At 56.4% G+C, this 15,237-nt stretch overlaps 1 protein-coding gene across 11 annotated transcripts in view; it reads left to right on the forward strand.

Moving 5' to 3' along the window:
- The window catches only part of ATP2A3 (ATPase sarcoplasmic/endoplasmic reticulum Ca2+ transporting 3), a 30,633-nt gene extending 19,165 nt beyond the window's left edge, over window positions 1–11,468 (forward strand). The window contains exons 15-23 of one of the 11 annotated variants that reach the window (XM_037808377.1): window positions 679–899; window positions 1,827–2,029; window positions 2,611–2,696; window positions 5,768–5,901; window positions 6,322–6,439; window positions 6,962–7,079; window positions 7,292–7,415; window positions 8,445–8,508; window positions 9,929–11,468. In XM_037808377.1, the coding sequence (XP_037664305.1) occupies window positions 679–899; window positions 1,827–2,029; window positions 2,611–2,696; window positions 5,768–5,901; window positions 6,322–6,439; window positions 6,962–7,079; window positions 7,292–7,415; window positions 8,445–8,508; window positions 9,929–10,567 (1,707 nt within the window). In that variant the 3' untranslated portion in view covers window positions 10,568–11,468. Of the gene's footprint in view, window positions 1–678; window positions 900–1,826; window positions 2,030–2,610; window positions 2,697–5,767; window positions 5,902–6,270; window positions 6,440–6,961; window positions 7,143–7,291; window positions 7,416–8,444; window positions 8,509–9,928 lie in introns of those variants that run through there. The other 10 variants (XM_037808378.1, XM_037808379.1, XM_037808381.1 and 7 more) reach the window with 10 other exon arrangements.
- Window positions 11,469–15,237: the final 3,769 nt, after the last annotated feature.

The raw sequence follows: 15,237 nt of genomic DNA on the forward strand, positions 1-15,237 counted from the left end.
TTGAGTTCAACCTTATACAGGTTCCATGATTGATATGGACCCTGAACTGATCCTTGACATTGACCTTGACCCCCCAAACAAATACCTTACGTTGACCTCAACTTTGATCTGTGTTCCAATCTTGACCTTGACTGCAGTTTCAACCTTGGCCGTGTCATCATTCCTGACGTGCACCATAACCTTGACTTGGCCTCTGACATTGACTTGACTTCCACCTTAATCTGATATTTTTTTACCTTGAGCCTGAGATCCAGTGTTGACCTGACCTTCACCTTGTCCCCAACCTTGACCTTGACTATAGTACCTACCTGATCCTTGACCTGGGCCACCACCTTGACCTCATTCCTGAGTTGATCTCAACTTTTCCCTGGCCTCAATTTCATATTCTACCCCACCCCAAACTTTAATTTATTCTCCACCCTCACCATTGATCCAACTTCATCTCCATCCCTAGCCTTATCATCTTCTCTGAACTCAGACTTGATCTTCTTCCTGATTTTGTCTTTGTACCCCTTGCCTTCCCCTACCTTTGTCCCCACTCCAATTTGTAAGTTCTTTCTTGACCTTACCATTTGCTCTTTCCAGTAGTCTGCTTCCTTGGGGCAGGCTGAGTTGAGGGGAGGTGGGGAGGTAGAAGGGAATTTTCTCAGGTGTGGCCCTCCCTAACCTGGCTCACAGACGGGTGACGGGGTGAATGATGCACCAGCTCTGAAGAAAGCAGAGATCGGCATTGCCATGGGCTCTGGCACAGCTGTGGCCAAGTCGGCAGCAGAGATGGTGCTGTCGGATGACAACTTTGCCTCCATCGTGGCTGCAGTGGAGGAGGGCCGGGCCATCTACAGCAACATGAAGCAATTCATCCGCTACCTCATCTCCTCCAACGTTGGAGAGGTCGTCTGGTGAGGCCCTGCCTTCCCTCCTTCCAGCCCCTCTGGACCAGCTTCTGTGTCCCTGAGATGGGGGAAATGCCTGTTCCTGGATTGGAGCTGAGGGGATGGAACTACAGGGTGCCGTGCCCTGGCTGGGGCCTTCCAGGGTCACACCTTAGGATAGGCAGGGGCGGGGACATCCCGACATTCTCCAAAGGCCCAGGTGACGTATGGATCATAGGGCACCCCAGCTTCCAAGGAGGTGCCTGAAAAATCCCCTATCATCCCTCCAGCCATAACCTTTTTCCCAGTTTCAGAGTCACAAGACAGGGGAAACTAGCCCCCACTTTGGGCAGTGATATGTTTGTGTGTGTACATGCGTAAAGATCCATGTGTGTGTGTGTGTGCACATGGTTTTGTGTGCCCGAGTGAGAGGTGTATATATGTGTGTTTATATGTGCACATGTACTCTTTTGCACCTCTGGGCAGGAGTACAAACACAGGAGGATTTGTGCCAGCGTGTAGTTGCATACACAGTTATGTTCACATGTGACAGATGCCTGTGGGGAATGGTGAGCACATGGTTTCCTGTGCATGCGTGAATTCTGCATCTTTGCATATATGTGCGAGCGTATAAGTGTTTGCTTGTGTTTGTGGGCTTGTGGGGCATGTGCCAGTGAACAGATGTGTGCTGTTTTGTGTGTGTGTGCTTGTGCATGTGGCCTCTGCTAGGCTTAAAGAGCAGACGTGTCTAGGGCTTCAGAGCTTAGACTGGGGAGGCAGAGTTGGCCCAATTTCCGCTCACTCCTGTACACACATCAGAACTAGCGGAGAGAGGAAGGGCTGCTGCATAGGCAGTGGGTGGGCTCCCCGGCCTGGAGAGCGAACAGCGCCTGGACCCTCCGTCTGGTGGAGACCCAGCCTGCCAGGGGCTAGAGCCCATGACTTTGGTTCTAGCATCTTCCTCACGGCAATTCTGGGCCTGCCCGAAGCCCTGATCCCCGTGCAGCTGCTCTGGGTAAACCTGGTGACAGATGGCCTACCTGCCACAGCCCTGGGCTTCAACCCACCAGACCTGGACATCATGGAGAAGCAGCCCCGGAACCCCCGCGAGGCCCTCATCAGTGGATGGCTCTTCTTCCGCTATCTGGCCATTGGAGGTAAGAGGGGCCTCACCCCACAGTGGGGTTCCAGGAGCTTCCTAAGATCCTTAAGGGTATTAGTTAGGCTTGCAAGATGCAGAGTTTGACTCAGTCTGGCTTATGCAAAAAGATACTGTGGGTGCTCAGGTAACTGAAAAGGCTAGATGCATGCTTCAAGCATGGCTGGATCCAAGCCTTAGCATCACTATTGTATTTTGGCTCTGCCTCAGCTCCATTTCTCAGGCACATGCCTCTCGGTGGCAGGATGGCTGCTGCAGATCCAGCCCTCATTCTCACCGCTTTCAGCCCCAAATTCAGCAGAAGAGAGAACCTTTTATCATATCACTTCCTCAATAATATGATAAAACTCTCAGACCTTTTCTTGTTGGCCCAAATTGGGTCACCCATTTATCTCCTAACCAATCACTGTCGCCAGGGGTGTGGCAAATGCTGATTGCCAACCAGAGGCACTGAGGGGAAGGTGCATGCAAACCACATGGCTTAGAGAGGGAGAGGGTGGTTCTCTGAGGGAAAGAGGGAGTGGATGTCAGAAAACCGTGTCTGTCCACTATAGCAGTCTTGTCCTCCTCTCTCTGCAGTGTACGTAGGCCTGGCCACAGTGGCTGCTGCCACCTGGTGGTTCCTGTATGATGCGGAAGGACCTCGCGTCACCTTCTACCAGCTGGTGAGCAAGTGGCGGTCAGGGAGCCCGTTGGGTTTCCACCTGAGGTAGAACATTCAGCTCGAGTTGTTGGAGTTTCGGGGAGAGGGATCTAGAATCCGTGGTTGGCCAGTGGCTGTCCCTCCCCACTCCCCATACACATGTAAAAGTCCACCATCTAAGGAGCCAAGCTGAGAAACCACTGGACACCTAGAGATGCCAGCACAGCACCCCAAGCCAGAAAAGAGGCTCTCTCTCTCCAGTCAGATAGTTAGGGAGGGACCAAGATGCTTAACTGCCCAGGAGTGTTTTACCTTTGTCAGAGGTGTGAGCCCCTAAACGGTGGAACTGCAGGCAGAGGGTGAAACTAGGAGACTGAAAGTAGAGGGGAGTTGACCTTGCTCTCAGAGTGGTACCCACTGACCTCATGAAGTCGTCTGGCTTGACCTGGGTGAGGATTCCACAGCTGGTGTCCACCATGGGGCCAGCTTAGCTCAGCGCAGCTCTGGCAGCAAGCAAGGAGACCCTTCAGCTGCCATCTGTCATCCGTCCCTCTGTCCCAGCAGTCAACTCATCTTCTTTGCTTGAAAAAGCTTTCATGGAGATCTGACAAAGCCACTTGTAGGTTTCTCCTTTAGAACAGAGCTGCAGGGGTGCAGAATGTTCTTCCTCTGAGTGTGCCTGCCTTAGTTACCTCCTTGTAGATAGAAGAGCTTGAGGGAGGAACCCTGGCCCTTGCTCCATCCCTGGGATGTGTGAGCTGGGGTGACCGTTGATGGCATCCCCCCTGGGGAGGCTCTTGGATTTCAGGGTTCTCTTAGCATGCAGCATTCATGTCTAGCAGAGGCAACCCAGGGACCCCTTGCTGGCCCCTGCTAGTCCTCCAGCATTCCAGGCTCTCCCTTATGGCAGCAGGGCAGAGCACGGGCCCCAGGCACCTCCTCCCAAAGGCTGGCACCCTCCCCTATCCCACAGCAGCGTGCTCAGGTCAGCCTCGGGCCCCTGTGCCCATTCAGCTGCTGTGGAAAGGAGAAGATGGGACCAGGGAATATGCTCACCACCACACTGCTGCCTTCCTCCAGCCCTGTCTCTGTTTCCATCCTCTATACAGAGGGTCCTAGATCTCTGAGAATCCCTAGACTCCTCTTTTGAACCTCAGCCCCACAGGCTCTTTGCACTCACAAGGCCAAAACCAAATCCATCACTTTTCCCCTAAACTAATTTTCTCCCCGTCCCCATCTCCTGGAGTGGACCCACTGGCTGCCTGGTCACCCAAGCCAGACACCTGGGAGTCGTGCTAGACACCCATCACCCCTTCACTTATCAGTCCCTGAACCCCTTGGTGCCATCTTCTCAAAAGTCCTCAAATCATTCCATTTCTCCTTTATCCATTTGGTCAACAAATGCATATTGAGCACCAACTATGTGCCAGGCCCAAAGTGCAAGGGATATGGCCATGACTGAGCAGTGCTGACAGTCTGGAGGAGAGAGAGCCATGGACACGGGCAGTCACATTTCAGGGTGGGAGGTGCTTCGGTGGAGAAAAAGCAGGTAGGTGTTTGTGGTACTTGGAGGTAGTCAGTGGTTAGACCTGAGCTAGAACTGTCAGCTTGAGGAGTTGTTGGAATTTCAGGTGAGGAGTAGGGCCCATGGTTCCTGGTGAAACCCAGAAGCTCTGAAGCATGCAGGATGTTTATGGCAAGAGCACCAGTTCTGTTGAAACACCTTGATCCATTTCTCCTCGTGTGTTCATCCCCTATCATATTCTCTTCTCTGCTTATGAACACAAGGGTCTAAGTGTGTGTATGCCCGAGAGGGTGGTGTATATCCATGCGTCTGTGTGTACATGTATGCATCAGCATGTGGGATCTAACTGGTGGCACAGCTGGCAGGAGGCTCAAACTTGAGGGCGTTTCCCTGCTCTCTGAGCAGCACGAAATTAAAACATACGCATCTGCCCCAGTTACTGGAACAGATCCCACTGCTCATTAAAATGAGATCAGATTCTCAATCTCTTTGTTAAAATAAGAAATCTAGTCAAATCATGGTCCGTTACTATTTTTCATGCCTCAAGAGAGAGCAGAGCGAAGTGCCAGTCCCTTCTGGCTTGACAGAGCACAATGCATTTCTTTTGAGAAAACGAGAAAACAGATGTATTTACTGGGCAGCAGGTGAGACAGCCAGTCATTTTACAGGTTTCTCCTCGAGGGTTATTTTCATAGCATGTGGCACCAATTTCTGAGCCCTTAGTTTGAAAGAGCTCTGTGTTCAGATTAGATTCTTAAGGATAGATTTCTGTCATTGGAGAACCAAGCTGGTTAACGGTTACAGATATTCGCTCCCGTGACACATAAGAGGTTGAGATGACATCCCCGCGAATGTCCTCAGTTCAGCATCTTATCACTGCAGATTCTGCAAGCAAGGTTTATGAACAGAAAGGAAACTCTGCCCTAGGGCTGCCCCCTTTATCATGATCTGAGACATTTCTTGTTAAGTATGAAGCCCTGGATTAAGGTTTCTCTCTGGCAACTCCTTTTGTCTACATTGTAAGCAATAAACAGGTCTTTTAGAGCTTGATTTTAGTGGCAGAAATGGAGTAAGGAGTGAATGGAATCTTTTTTAATAACCTGAAACAAGGCCCGTGGAGGCTCCATCTTCTACATTACCAAAGCCGACTTCTATCCAAACAAAATTCTTTTGCTTGATTTTCTTGTGCATTTGCTTCTTCAGTGGTCTCACCCCAGAGACTCAGGGCTCCCCATGTACCCTCAGGGTGAAGTCCAGGCCCTACCCCCAGACTCACTTCCCCCCCAAATTCTCCCCAGCCTACTGCCAGCTGCTTTCCCTCCACCTCCCCACCCCAACCCGCCCCAGGCGGTCCCACCCTTCTTGCCCTCTCCACTGTATGGTGCAGCCCCCTTGGCCCATCCCCTGGCCGAGCACCCCTGCCTGGCTCCCAGCTCTTTGCCCACTGGGCGTGATGAGTCCTCAGGATGCGGGCCGAGGGCAGGCCGAGGCTTCCCTCTTCCAACCAACCAGGGCCCCCCTGACCGTTACTCTCCCCAACCCCACCTGCCACCCCACGGTGCCCTCAGAGGAACTTCCTGAAGTGCTCCCCGGAAAACCCGCTCTTTGCCGGCATTGACTGTGAGGTCTTCGAGTCCCGTTTCCCCACGACCATGGCCTTGTCAGTGCTGGTGACCATTGAGATGTGCAACGCCCTCAACAGGTGGGCCGGGCGGGGCCTGGGTCAGCGCTAGGGCCACGGGGGTTCAGGGGTGGGATGAGGAGGCTTTCAGAGTGGGGACTGCGGGTCAGAGGGGCCAGACGGGAGGTTCTGGGAATCCGTGGGGACCAGAACTGGATCTGGGGAACAGAGAGCCCCAAAACTGAAGAAATAGGCCCAATTGTGTGTGTGGGACAGAGAAAGAGGCCAAGCCCCAGGAGAGTGCCCTGGAGGGTGGAGCAGGCAGCGAGCTGACAGCCCTCCCAGCTGTACTGGCCTCCCCAGAAGCTCTTGTCTCCAGCCCGTAACCCAGTTAGAGAAGTGCTGGGGCTCAGGCTACCCCTGCTTCTCCGCATGGGTTGGGGCCCACAGCAGGGTCCCCCAGCATCCTGGCCCGAGGTGAGCACCCTGTGCCCTTGGCAGCGTCTCCGAGAACCAGTCGCTGCTGCGGATGCCGCCCTGGCTGAACCCCTGGCTGCTGGCGGCCGTGGCCATGTCCATGGCCCTGCACTTCCTCATCCTGCTTGTGCCACCCTTGCCTGTGAGTCGCCCCCACCCCACCACCGTTCTCCCGCTCAGCTCCGGGCTCCAGGGTCCAAGGCCTCCTCTGACATTCCAGGCCCCCGGCTGGTTGCTAGGTCTTTCTGGACCCCTTTAAGACAGAAGACACCTGGAAGGCAGGGAAGTGGGAGGCTCTGAGGGGCTCAGTGTGTGTGACCAGGTGCGTCCCCACCTTTGGGAGCCCTCAGACTTGGGGGGTGGGGAGACAGAAGAAGTGGAGGTGGTCTGCTGTGGGGAGGGTCTCCCAGGTCTGGGGTGGGAGGAAGGGCTTTGCTCTTTCCAGTGCAGGTCCCTCCCATGTCCCGGCAGGCTGGGTGAGATTTGGTGGTGAGGGTGAGGGCAGGGGACTGCGTTCCAGGCAGCAGGAACTGAATGGACAGAGATCTAGAATTGGGAGCCCAAGGGATGTCTTAGACAGCATCTTGTCGCCCAGGCGGGTGAAGTGGGTGGAAGGCTGGAGGTGCTGAGTCAGCCCTTCCTTCAACCACACCTCGCCTCCCAGCTCATTTTCCAGGTGACCCCACTGAGCGGGCGCCAGTGGGTGGTGGTGCTCCAGATATCTCTGCCCGTCATCCTGCTTGACGAGGCCCTCAAGTACCTGTCCCGAAAGCACACAGATGGTGAGTGTGAGGCCCAGACCCTCACCCTGCCCGCCTCGGCCCCCAGGCTGCGTGGACACCGAGGTACGAGCAGCCTTGGGCCAGTCCCAGCCACATTTGGGTCTCAGTCTTCCTGTCTGGCTGTGACCCACGGGGTCCACAGGGACTTGTGCTGCAGGGGCCATGCCACCTCGCTCTCCTCACTTGCCACCCCCCTCCCACCCCCTGCACAGTCAGGCCTGCAGCTCCCTCACTCTGGGCCCGTGGCCTCCGACTCCTCCCAGCCTGCTCTCAGGACAGTCTGCCAGGCGTGGAGTGGGCAGCCACCAGCCGCTCCCAAACCCCGGACCCCCCCAGGTTGGCCTCTTTGGGGTCACCTCATGGGGGGGCTGGGGCCTTTGGTGTGAGCTCACGCTCTGGGTCTGAGTGGCAGAGGGGAGCCGCGTGTAGAGGAGCAGGGTGGCTGTGGGGTCCGCCTGGCCCCTCCGCCAGGGTGCTCAGAGAGTGGGCTGGTTCTGAACCTCCCAGAGGGAGGCAGCTCGTTCTCACCATCAGAACTGCTCTGAGCCAGAAGGCAGGGGCCAGCTCCCTCCCTGTTCCTGGGGCTTTGAGCCAAGGCCATGGCCATGTGTAGAGAGCACTGTGTTGGGGCCAGAGTTGGGCCCAGCAATGGCAGAGGCCTGTCCTGGGGCAGCTGGGTGCTTGGGGGCCACCTTGGGCAGGAATGTGTCCCGCCCATCCCTCCAGAGTGGGGGTGGGTGGGCTAAAAATAGATCACGTGCCTGTCATTCCACAGGGCCCAGGAAATCAATCAGCCCCCATCTCCCACATTGGCAACCCCCACCCCCACCCCAGTGCTGCAAATATTTTGTTTTTAAGAAAAGACCAAAACAAGTTGGCCTACTCTCTCTAGAGAGACTGGCTGACCGTATGTTTTTCCAGGGGATGACCAGACATATGGGGGGCTCACCCAAGGGTGTTCAGCCACAGCAAGGCCTGTTGGTGCCCATGGAGTGGGGGGAAGGCCATTCTGCCCCTGCTGTAGCTCTTTCTAGCCCAGCCTCTGGGGACACTGCTGCGAGATGAGGTGGAACAAATGGTTCTGTCCCTGGAACTCCATCAGTGGGAGCCCAGGGCACTCCCAGCTCTGGCCAGAGCACAGGGAGAGGGTTCTCCGGGCAGTCCTCTGGCCAGTCCTGATGATGCCAGCTTACCTGTGAGGCCAGGCCTCCTGGGGGACATGGGCAGCTCAGGCTGACTTCTTTGTCTTCCTCAAGAACCTTCTCTAGTGGCCACAGCTGCCAAAGGGTTCAGCAGATTTTCTTGGGAGAACTTAGAAGTGGGAAGATTCTGCCCATGATTCCAGTTTCTCGGCCTCTTTCTCAGACCCTGTGTTCCGCGTTGCTTGCTGGACAGCGGATGGAGAGGGCCCCAAGCAGGATGGGGACAGGTTAGTGGGCTGGTGGGGGAAGCAGTTCCTGCCCTTGATGGGCATCAGGGGTGGCTTCTAGAAGAGGTGGGGTCTCAATGAAGGTTCGCAAGGAGAGAATTGAACCAGGGCAGAAGGAGCAGGGCCAGCAGGGTCTGGCATGTCGAATGGAGCTGAAGTCCAGGGTACAGGGTGGGGAGGTGGGGCCCAGGGCCTGGCAGGCCAAGGTGAGTTCCCTGGATGTTATCCTCGGGGCAACAGGAAGCCGTGAAAGGCTACAAGATGGGAGGGGGCCAGACTAGAGGCCGGGAGGCTGGTGAGGGTGTGTTGAATGGTCCCAGGAGGACACTCTGAAGCCCCAGCCCAGGGTGGGTTGGTCCTGGGCATTGCCTCCACCTCCGCTGTTGACCTGAGATGTTGACTGTGGTCCCGGCGATGTGTTGCCCAGAGGAGCTGGGGCCGTGGCTGTGTCTGGGGGGTGGACTGGAGGGCCCCTGAGAAACGTGCTCACTGGGAGCCCCAGGCAGCCCTGCCCCATGAGGCTGCAGTCCCTTGGGCCTTCTAAAGCCGGACAGGGTGGGAGTGAGAGAGGGGACCCTGTTATGTTCCCAAGACGGACAGGTGGCCTTTTAGGGAAATTTTGCTGAGACCTAACACTTGTGGTTTTCATGTGATTTACGAGGGATGTGTCTTTGGGAAAACTGTGCATGCCGGGCCAGCCCCGGTGGGGTGGAGGGTCCTCTTGCCCCACCTCCTGGCTCTGCCCAGGTGTGACTGAGTGGCTGTCAGGTGGGGCGGCCTGTGGGAGGACAGTAGGGAGGGTGAAGAGCAGAGAGGCAGAGTGGGGACAGAGCTGGGAAGGTTGGACTGTATTCCAGGGGCAGTGGGGAAACATCAAAGAGGATGGGGTCGGATAGGGGCTTTAGCAGGCCAAGGGTGATGGTGAGGCAAGATGAGGACTGGAGGCTGGGGTCAGGGCAAGAGGCCATGGGGCCTGGTGGGGGCAGCAGAGGAAGGGATTTAGGTGGTAAACTCAGCAGGCCCTGGAGGTGCCTGGGTGTGCAGGATGGGGGAGGAGCCAAGAATGACCCCAGTTTCTGGACTGCGTGATGGGTAGGTGGTAATGCCCCAAACTGAAAATGGGTAAACAAAGAGGAGGAGAATATTCATTGTTGGGGGTCTTTCCGTGGACCATGTGGGGTGAGGGAGGCCTGAGGGTCCTCCAGGGGAGTGTGTCCGGGTGGCATGGATACCAGGGACGGGAGCTGGGCCAGGGCTGATCAAGATCTCTGTGGTAAGTGATGCCACGGGAGAGTGGGGCTGTCCCAGGAGAAATATAGGGGGGATGGGTGGGAGGGGGCTGAGGAAGAGGCTGGAAGGAGCCAGCCTGGATGTGTGCTCTCACCATGCATTCTAACATGCTCTGGGGTCTTTCTTCCAGAAGAAAAGGACCGGAAGTGAGTGCCTGGAGCAGAGTAGAATCTCCAATGTGTACCTCAGACTGACGGTGCCCACGCATCTGTCACCCACTCCCTGCCCACCACGCTCGCCCGCTTGCTCACTGGGCCCTGCTGGACACCCCACAGGCCCAAGGCCAGTTGGGCCACCCCCCAGCCTGCTCCCGGGTCTCTGTCCCCACCTCCCTCTGATCTGGGGCCTCCACCATGCACATCCCTTGGACTCTCCAGGGCAGTTTGTTCTGCCTCCTTTGCCGCTTACCCTCCACCATGAATCTCTGGCCCAGGAGCTGCAGCCTGGGAGGGGCTGCCAAGAAGCCATAGCCGGCAGCAAATGTAGAGCCCCTCTGCCCTTCTTACACGGGCAGATTCTGGAGCCAACTACCCACTTGCTGGGAGGTGGGGGCCTTTACTCTGGGACTGGCACCTTGGCATGGATGGAGGACTCCTGGGGGCCAGTCGGGCCATCTCTGGCCTCTCACTCAGTGCCTGGTTGGGGGCCTGGCCTACCAGGGTGGGGAGGGCCGTTGAACAGGGAACATCTGGGCACAGCTGTGCACAGCGAGGGCGGGCAGCCCCTCCACTCAGCTCTGCTTCCACAGAGTCGGCTCTTGAGGGCTTGAGCCTGTGTCTGTTTATATGTGCAGGCCCTGCGGCCCGAGGGGTCAGGGAGAAGTTCACCAGCAGCAGGGGGAGAAGGGGCTTGTGCTAGGACCTCCTATTCCCAGGAGGACTGCCCAGCTCAGCTACCTTCCCAGACGCCTATCCTAAGCAAATGTGACATATCACAGCCTGGTGTCACACGGGAGCCGGCTGCCCACTGTCCGCAGGGCTGGGGAATGCTGACTCTCAGGCACATTTAGGGCCATGCCCGCCCAGTGCAGTTCTCTCCGGGGGGTGGGGGGCAGCCCTGGGCCTTGACCCTGTTCTCCCTTGGACTCTCAGCCCCACACTTTGCCCCCCACACCCATGACCCAGAAGGATGTCACTGAGGGTCTCGAATTACCCAAGCCACTGCCTCCACTTTCCTCCCTCCTTGCTGGAGCAACACATTTCTGTGTGGATTATGTCAGATGATAGGAAAGCAGGCTTTGATGGACAGAATTTTTCTCTTAGCTCAGCTTTTGCCTCTTTGGCAGAATCCAGCTAAGCAGAGAAGAAAACGATGAACGTGAGTGTCTGTGTCCACACCCACCCCCCAGGGAGTGGAGAAAGTGATGGGTTTATAAGTAAATTGAGACTCACATCCCCACCCTGGTCCCCAGAATCAAAAGCCTTGTCAGCCTGCCTTGCAGACTGATGGGCTGGAAGCTCTGTAGCCCCTTCCCCCTCCCTTCCTCCCTCTCCTCCCTCAGGCAGGTGCCAAAGGGGCAGAGTTGGTGGTGGAAGCCCCTCTTCTGCTGCCCAGCAGAGATTCTCTGCCCCTTTCCTGCTGGGAGGAAGGGGTCTTGGTGGGGGCAGGGCCCCGTCCCACCTGCTGACTTGCTGTTTGGTAGAGAAATAAAGGTTGTGTGCCTGGGGCAATGGAGGTCCATCTGTCTGCTTTCTTGGAGTCTGGTCCCAAGGGCCCTGCCCACTGGGGTCTACAGGTGGCTACCAATTGTACCCACCACATCCCAGGAGATGGTGAACCAAGGCCTAAGGTCTGGAGTTCCCGTATCACCAGGGGTCATTGGGCACCAACTTTCCCCGAGCCCCATCTGGGTGGCAGGCGCAGGGCTCAGCCAGCCCTCGTGCAGAGCAGTTGGTGTGGCCCTCAAATGGTCAGCACTCGACAGTTTGTGCAAGTATTCAAAGCCCCCTTATGCATGTTATGACTCATATGTCACCACTGAGGAAACAGGCTGGGAGGCATTTGTGGCTTGGCCAGCAGCAGGCCCAGGCTGGGAGCCTGAATCTCAGGGGCCCCTTGTATTCCACAAAAGGGCCCCCAGCCCTGGCTATTCTGTAGTTCATCTCTGAGGATTCTCTTTGACTTTGTTTCTCTCCCCAAGCGGAACCAGGACCCCATCCATCTGTTGCTGGGTTCAACTGCACCTCCCCGAGACCTCCCTCAGCTCATGCGGCCTGGGGCCTCACCTGCTTGAGGTTAACCCCGACTCCCCCAAGTGCTCTGGGAAGGGAGGGGCCACATTCCCCCATCTCATTTTTCTCCTCAGGAGGACATAATCATAAGTCCCCTACACAGCTGCCCTGGAAAAGACTCAGGCCCTGCCAACAATTTGCAGGGCTCCTTGTTCGAAAATTAAGAATTTCATGACGGCACCACGGCATTAAACCAAGTGTGGGCCCTTCTGAGCACGTGCCCTGTGCAGCCACACAGGTCACGGGGCCATGAGGTGGCTCTGACTGGGATGACAGGACTTTACCCTTAGTTTTTGTGTTTTTTTTTAGGGGTCGGGGGTTAGAGCACAGCTGGCAGTGGGAGCCAGGGGTGCACTGAGTGTGTTGCTTCTGCCTGGTCTGTCTGGAAGACCTCTCAGGCTGCAAAACCACATATTTCTCATCTTCCCAGATCCTTAACCAGCCCTGTGGGACAGACCAGGAGGGATTTAGGGCTCCATTTTACAGATGAGGACAGAGAGGGCAATGAGCAGCCCAAGACCTGGGGCACAGGCTCTGAGAGTCTGACCATCCTCATTGTAGGGGGCAGGTGGGGTTTGGTGTGGGGCCAGGACAGGCCTGGGGAAGTGCCTAGGCCTACCTACAAGGCAGAGCAACTCCACCTTCCCGGCAGCCTCTGGAGCTCCATGGCCAGGCCGGCTTCACCTCCACTGCCAACCAGGCCCACCCAAGTCCCGCCCTCCCAGCCCAGCACACAGCATGGAGCTCAGCAGGCCAAGATAGGGCGGCCAAGGTAAACAGAGGTTTCCTTACCTCATAGCGGCTCCCCCAGCAGGAAATTCCCAGGCAAGACCCAGCACACTTCTCACTGGTTCTGTGATGGCAGCTGCCAAAATGCCCAAGGCCCTGTGCCACCACATCCCCCACGGCTCTGCCCCTCACAGTGGGGCTGGCATTAGCAGAAAGGAGGGGCAAAAACATACAGCCACACAAACATCCAAACCCAAGTGCCCATGGCAGCTTTATTCATTATAGCTCCAACCTGGAAATGAGCCAAATGTCCAACATGTTAACAAATCGTGGTATATCCATACACTGGAATACTCAGCAATAAAAACAGTAACTACTGATACATGCAACATGATGACACTTAAAATCATTGTGCTGAGCAAAAGAAACCAGACGCAAAAAGAGTTCATATTATATGAGTCCACTTACCTGAACTTCTAGAAAAGGCTAAACGAATCTGTAGTGACAAAGAAGACCACTGATTACCTGGCACTGGGGCTTGGGGAGGGATTGATGCAAAGGAGCACAAGGGAAAGTTCTAGGGTGATGGGTTGGAGGTGGGGGTTGCAGGCATTTGTCAAAACTCATCAAATTGTGCACTTCAAATGCACAGATTTTATGGTATGCAAATTATACCTCCATACACATTAGTTTAACAGTAGGGGTGGGCAGGCGGCTTGGTGTGGGTGTGTGTGGAGGTTTCAGCATCGAGAGCCCAGGAGGAGACAAGGCCTAGACGGGAGATCCTGGTGTTTGAGGAGCAGGGGCCTAGGCCTGCCCTGAGAAACCCCATATTCCAGGGGTGAAGAGAGCTGGGGACCGAGGGGAAGTGGGCCAACAGCCTGGAGGAGGAGTGGGCCAGACACTCAGGAGCAGGGAAGCCAGCCGAGTCATGGCCCATAATGGGGCTGTAGAAGAGGTGCTGGGGAGAAGCCAGCCCTGGGGACCCTGCTGCACCTCCCTTCCCCTGGGTGCCTGCCTCCCCCAACCTTGACAGGCACTGTTAAGCTAACTCAGGGCATCTGAGTGGCTGTGTGGCATCAGGGGACTCCCTGGGACATCAAGGGAGGCCCAGATGGTGTGGAGGCTTGGACTGGCCTCCCCTGGGGGCAGAGGTGTGGCTCCTGCAACTTTGGGACCCCGTGACGCTAAGAGGGTCCATTGGAACCAGTGCTGACCCCTTGAGGGCCTGGGCTGGCCGCCATGCCTGGGCAGCAGTGGCTCCAGAATGGCATCGGCCCCCTCCATGCTTCACAGAACCTCTAAATTTAGCTAGGCAGGGAGAGGCCGTCCTGGGGCCAAGCACTTGGCAGCAGAGCCTGTCTCCGTACAAGGGCCGGCCCAGTACCCGAGCCGGCCACCCAGTCTTTGGGCTTATAAGGCAGGCTTGGAGGCTCTCAAGTACTGGAGACTTGGGGCAGGCTCCAGGACAAGCCCTCAGACTTTGGGGAGCCTCCTTCCAGCCACCAGCAGACAGGGAGGCTACTTGTTATGTGACCCTGGGCAAGGTCCCTCTCCGCTGGAGCCTCAGTTTCCTTACCTGAAAGATGGGGACACTAGTACCTACTTCACAGGGCTATTGTGAAGGAAGACCTGCAGAATTCCAGTATGGAAAAGAGTTTGCCACCTGAACCCCCTGCCCTGCCGATCCCTGCCCACCCCCCCCAACACCTAAAACAAACACAGGCGTGCGACCCTGTAAAAGCTAGAGCTGGGTGGGAAAGCACAGGTCTCAGATCAGAAGGATGCATTTAAACCCAGTGAGAGGGGCCCTGAGCCCATCACTGCTCTCTTCCTCATGGGGAGTTATTAGCACCTTAAAGGTGTCTGTTTGGGAAGAGAATTGTACTTGTTTTTATTTCTTTTCACTTCGGGGCACACTTCGGATGAATTAACATCCCTGAGTGAAATTGTCCTCCATGCCAGTCTTTTCTGAGTGCTGGGGTCAGTAGTGAGGCTGTGACAAGTAGCACAAGTGTGTGTGCCAAGCAGGCCTGCCTCTGCCTGTCCATTAGTTGGTCTGTCTGTCAACAAATCTCCCTCCTTCCCTCCCTCCTGCCTGGCTCCTTCCTCCCTCCCGCCCTCCCTCTCTCTCTCTTCCTTCCCTCAACCTTCCCTCCCTCCTTCCTTCTTTCCTTTCTTCCTTCTCTCCTTGCACCCTTCCCTTCCCCTCCCTTCTCCTCCCTCCCCCTTCCGCGTCCCTCTGTTTCCCCTCCTTCCCCCCACCCTCACCCCTTGGAGCCTGCTCCCTCCTAAGCGTGGGGTGCCTGTCGGGGGAAGGACAGGCACAGTGGGGCAGAGACCCATTCTCAGCTTCCACCTATGCCCCATCCCAGCGGCTCATGTCCTGGGGCCTCTTATTCCGCAAATCAGCTGGGAAAGGGGCAGGCCTTTTGTCTGGGGTCAAGATTGGGCCAAAGGGACAGGACACCACAGCTCA

Source organism: Choloepus didactylus, chromosome 18 (genome assembly GCF_015220235.1).
Source record: "Choloepus didactylus isolate mChoDid1 chromosome 18, mChoDid1.pri, whole genome shotgun sequence".
Lineage (NCBI taxonomy): Eukaryota > Metazoa > Chordata > Mammalia > Pilosa > Megalonychidae > Choloepus > Choloepus didactylus.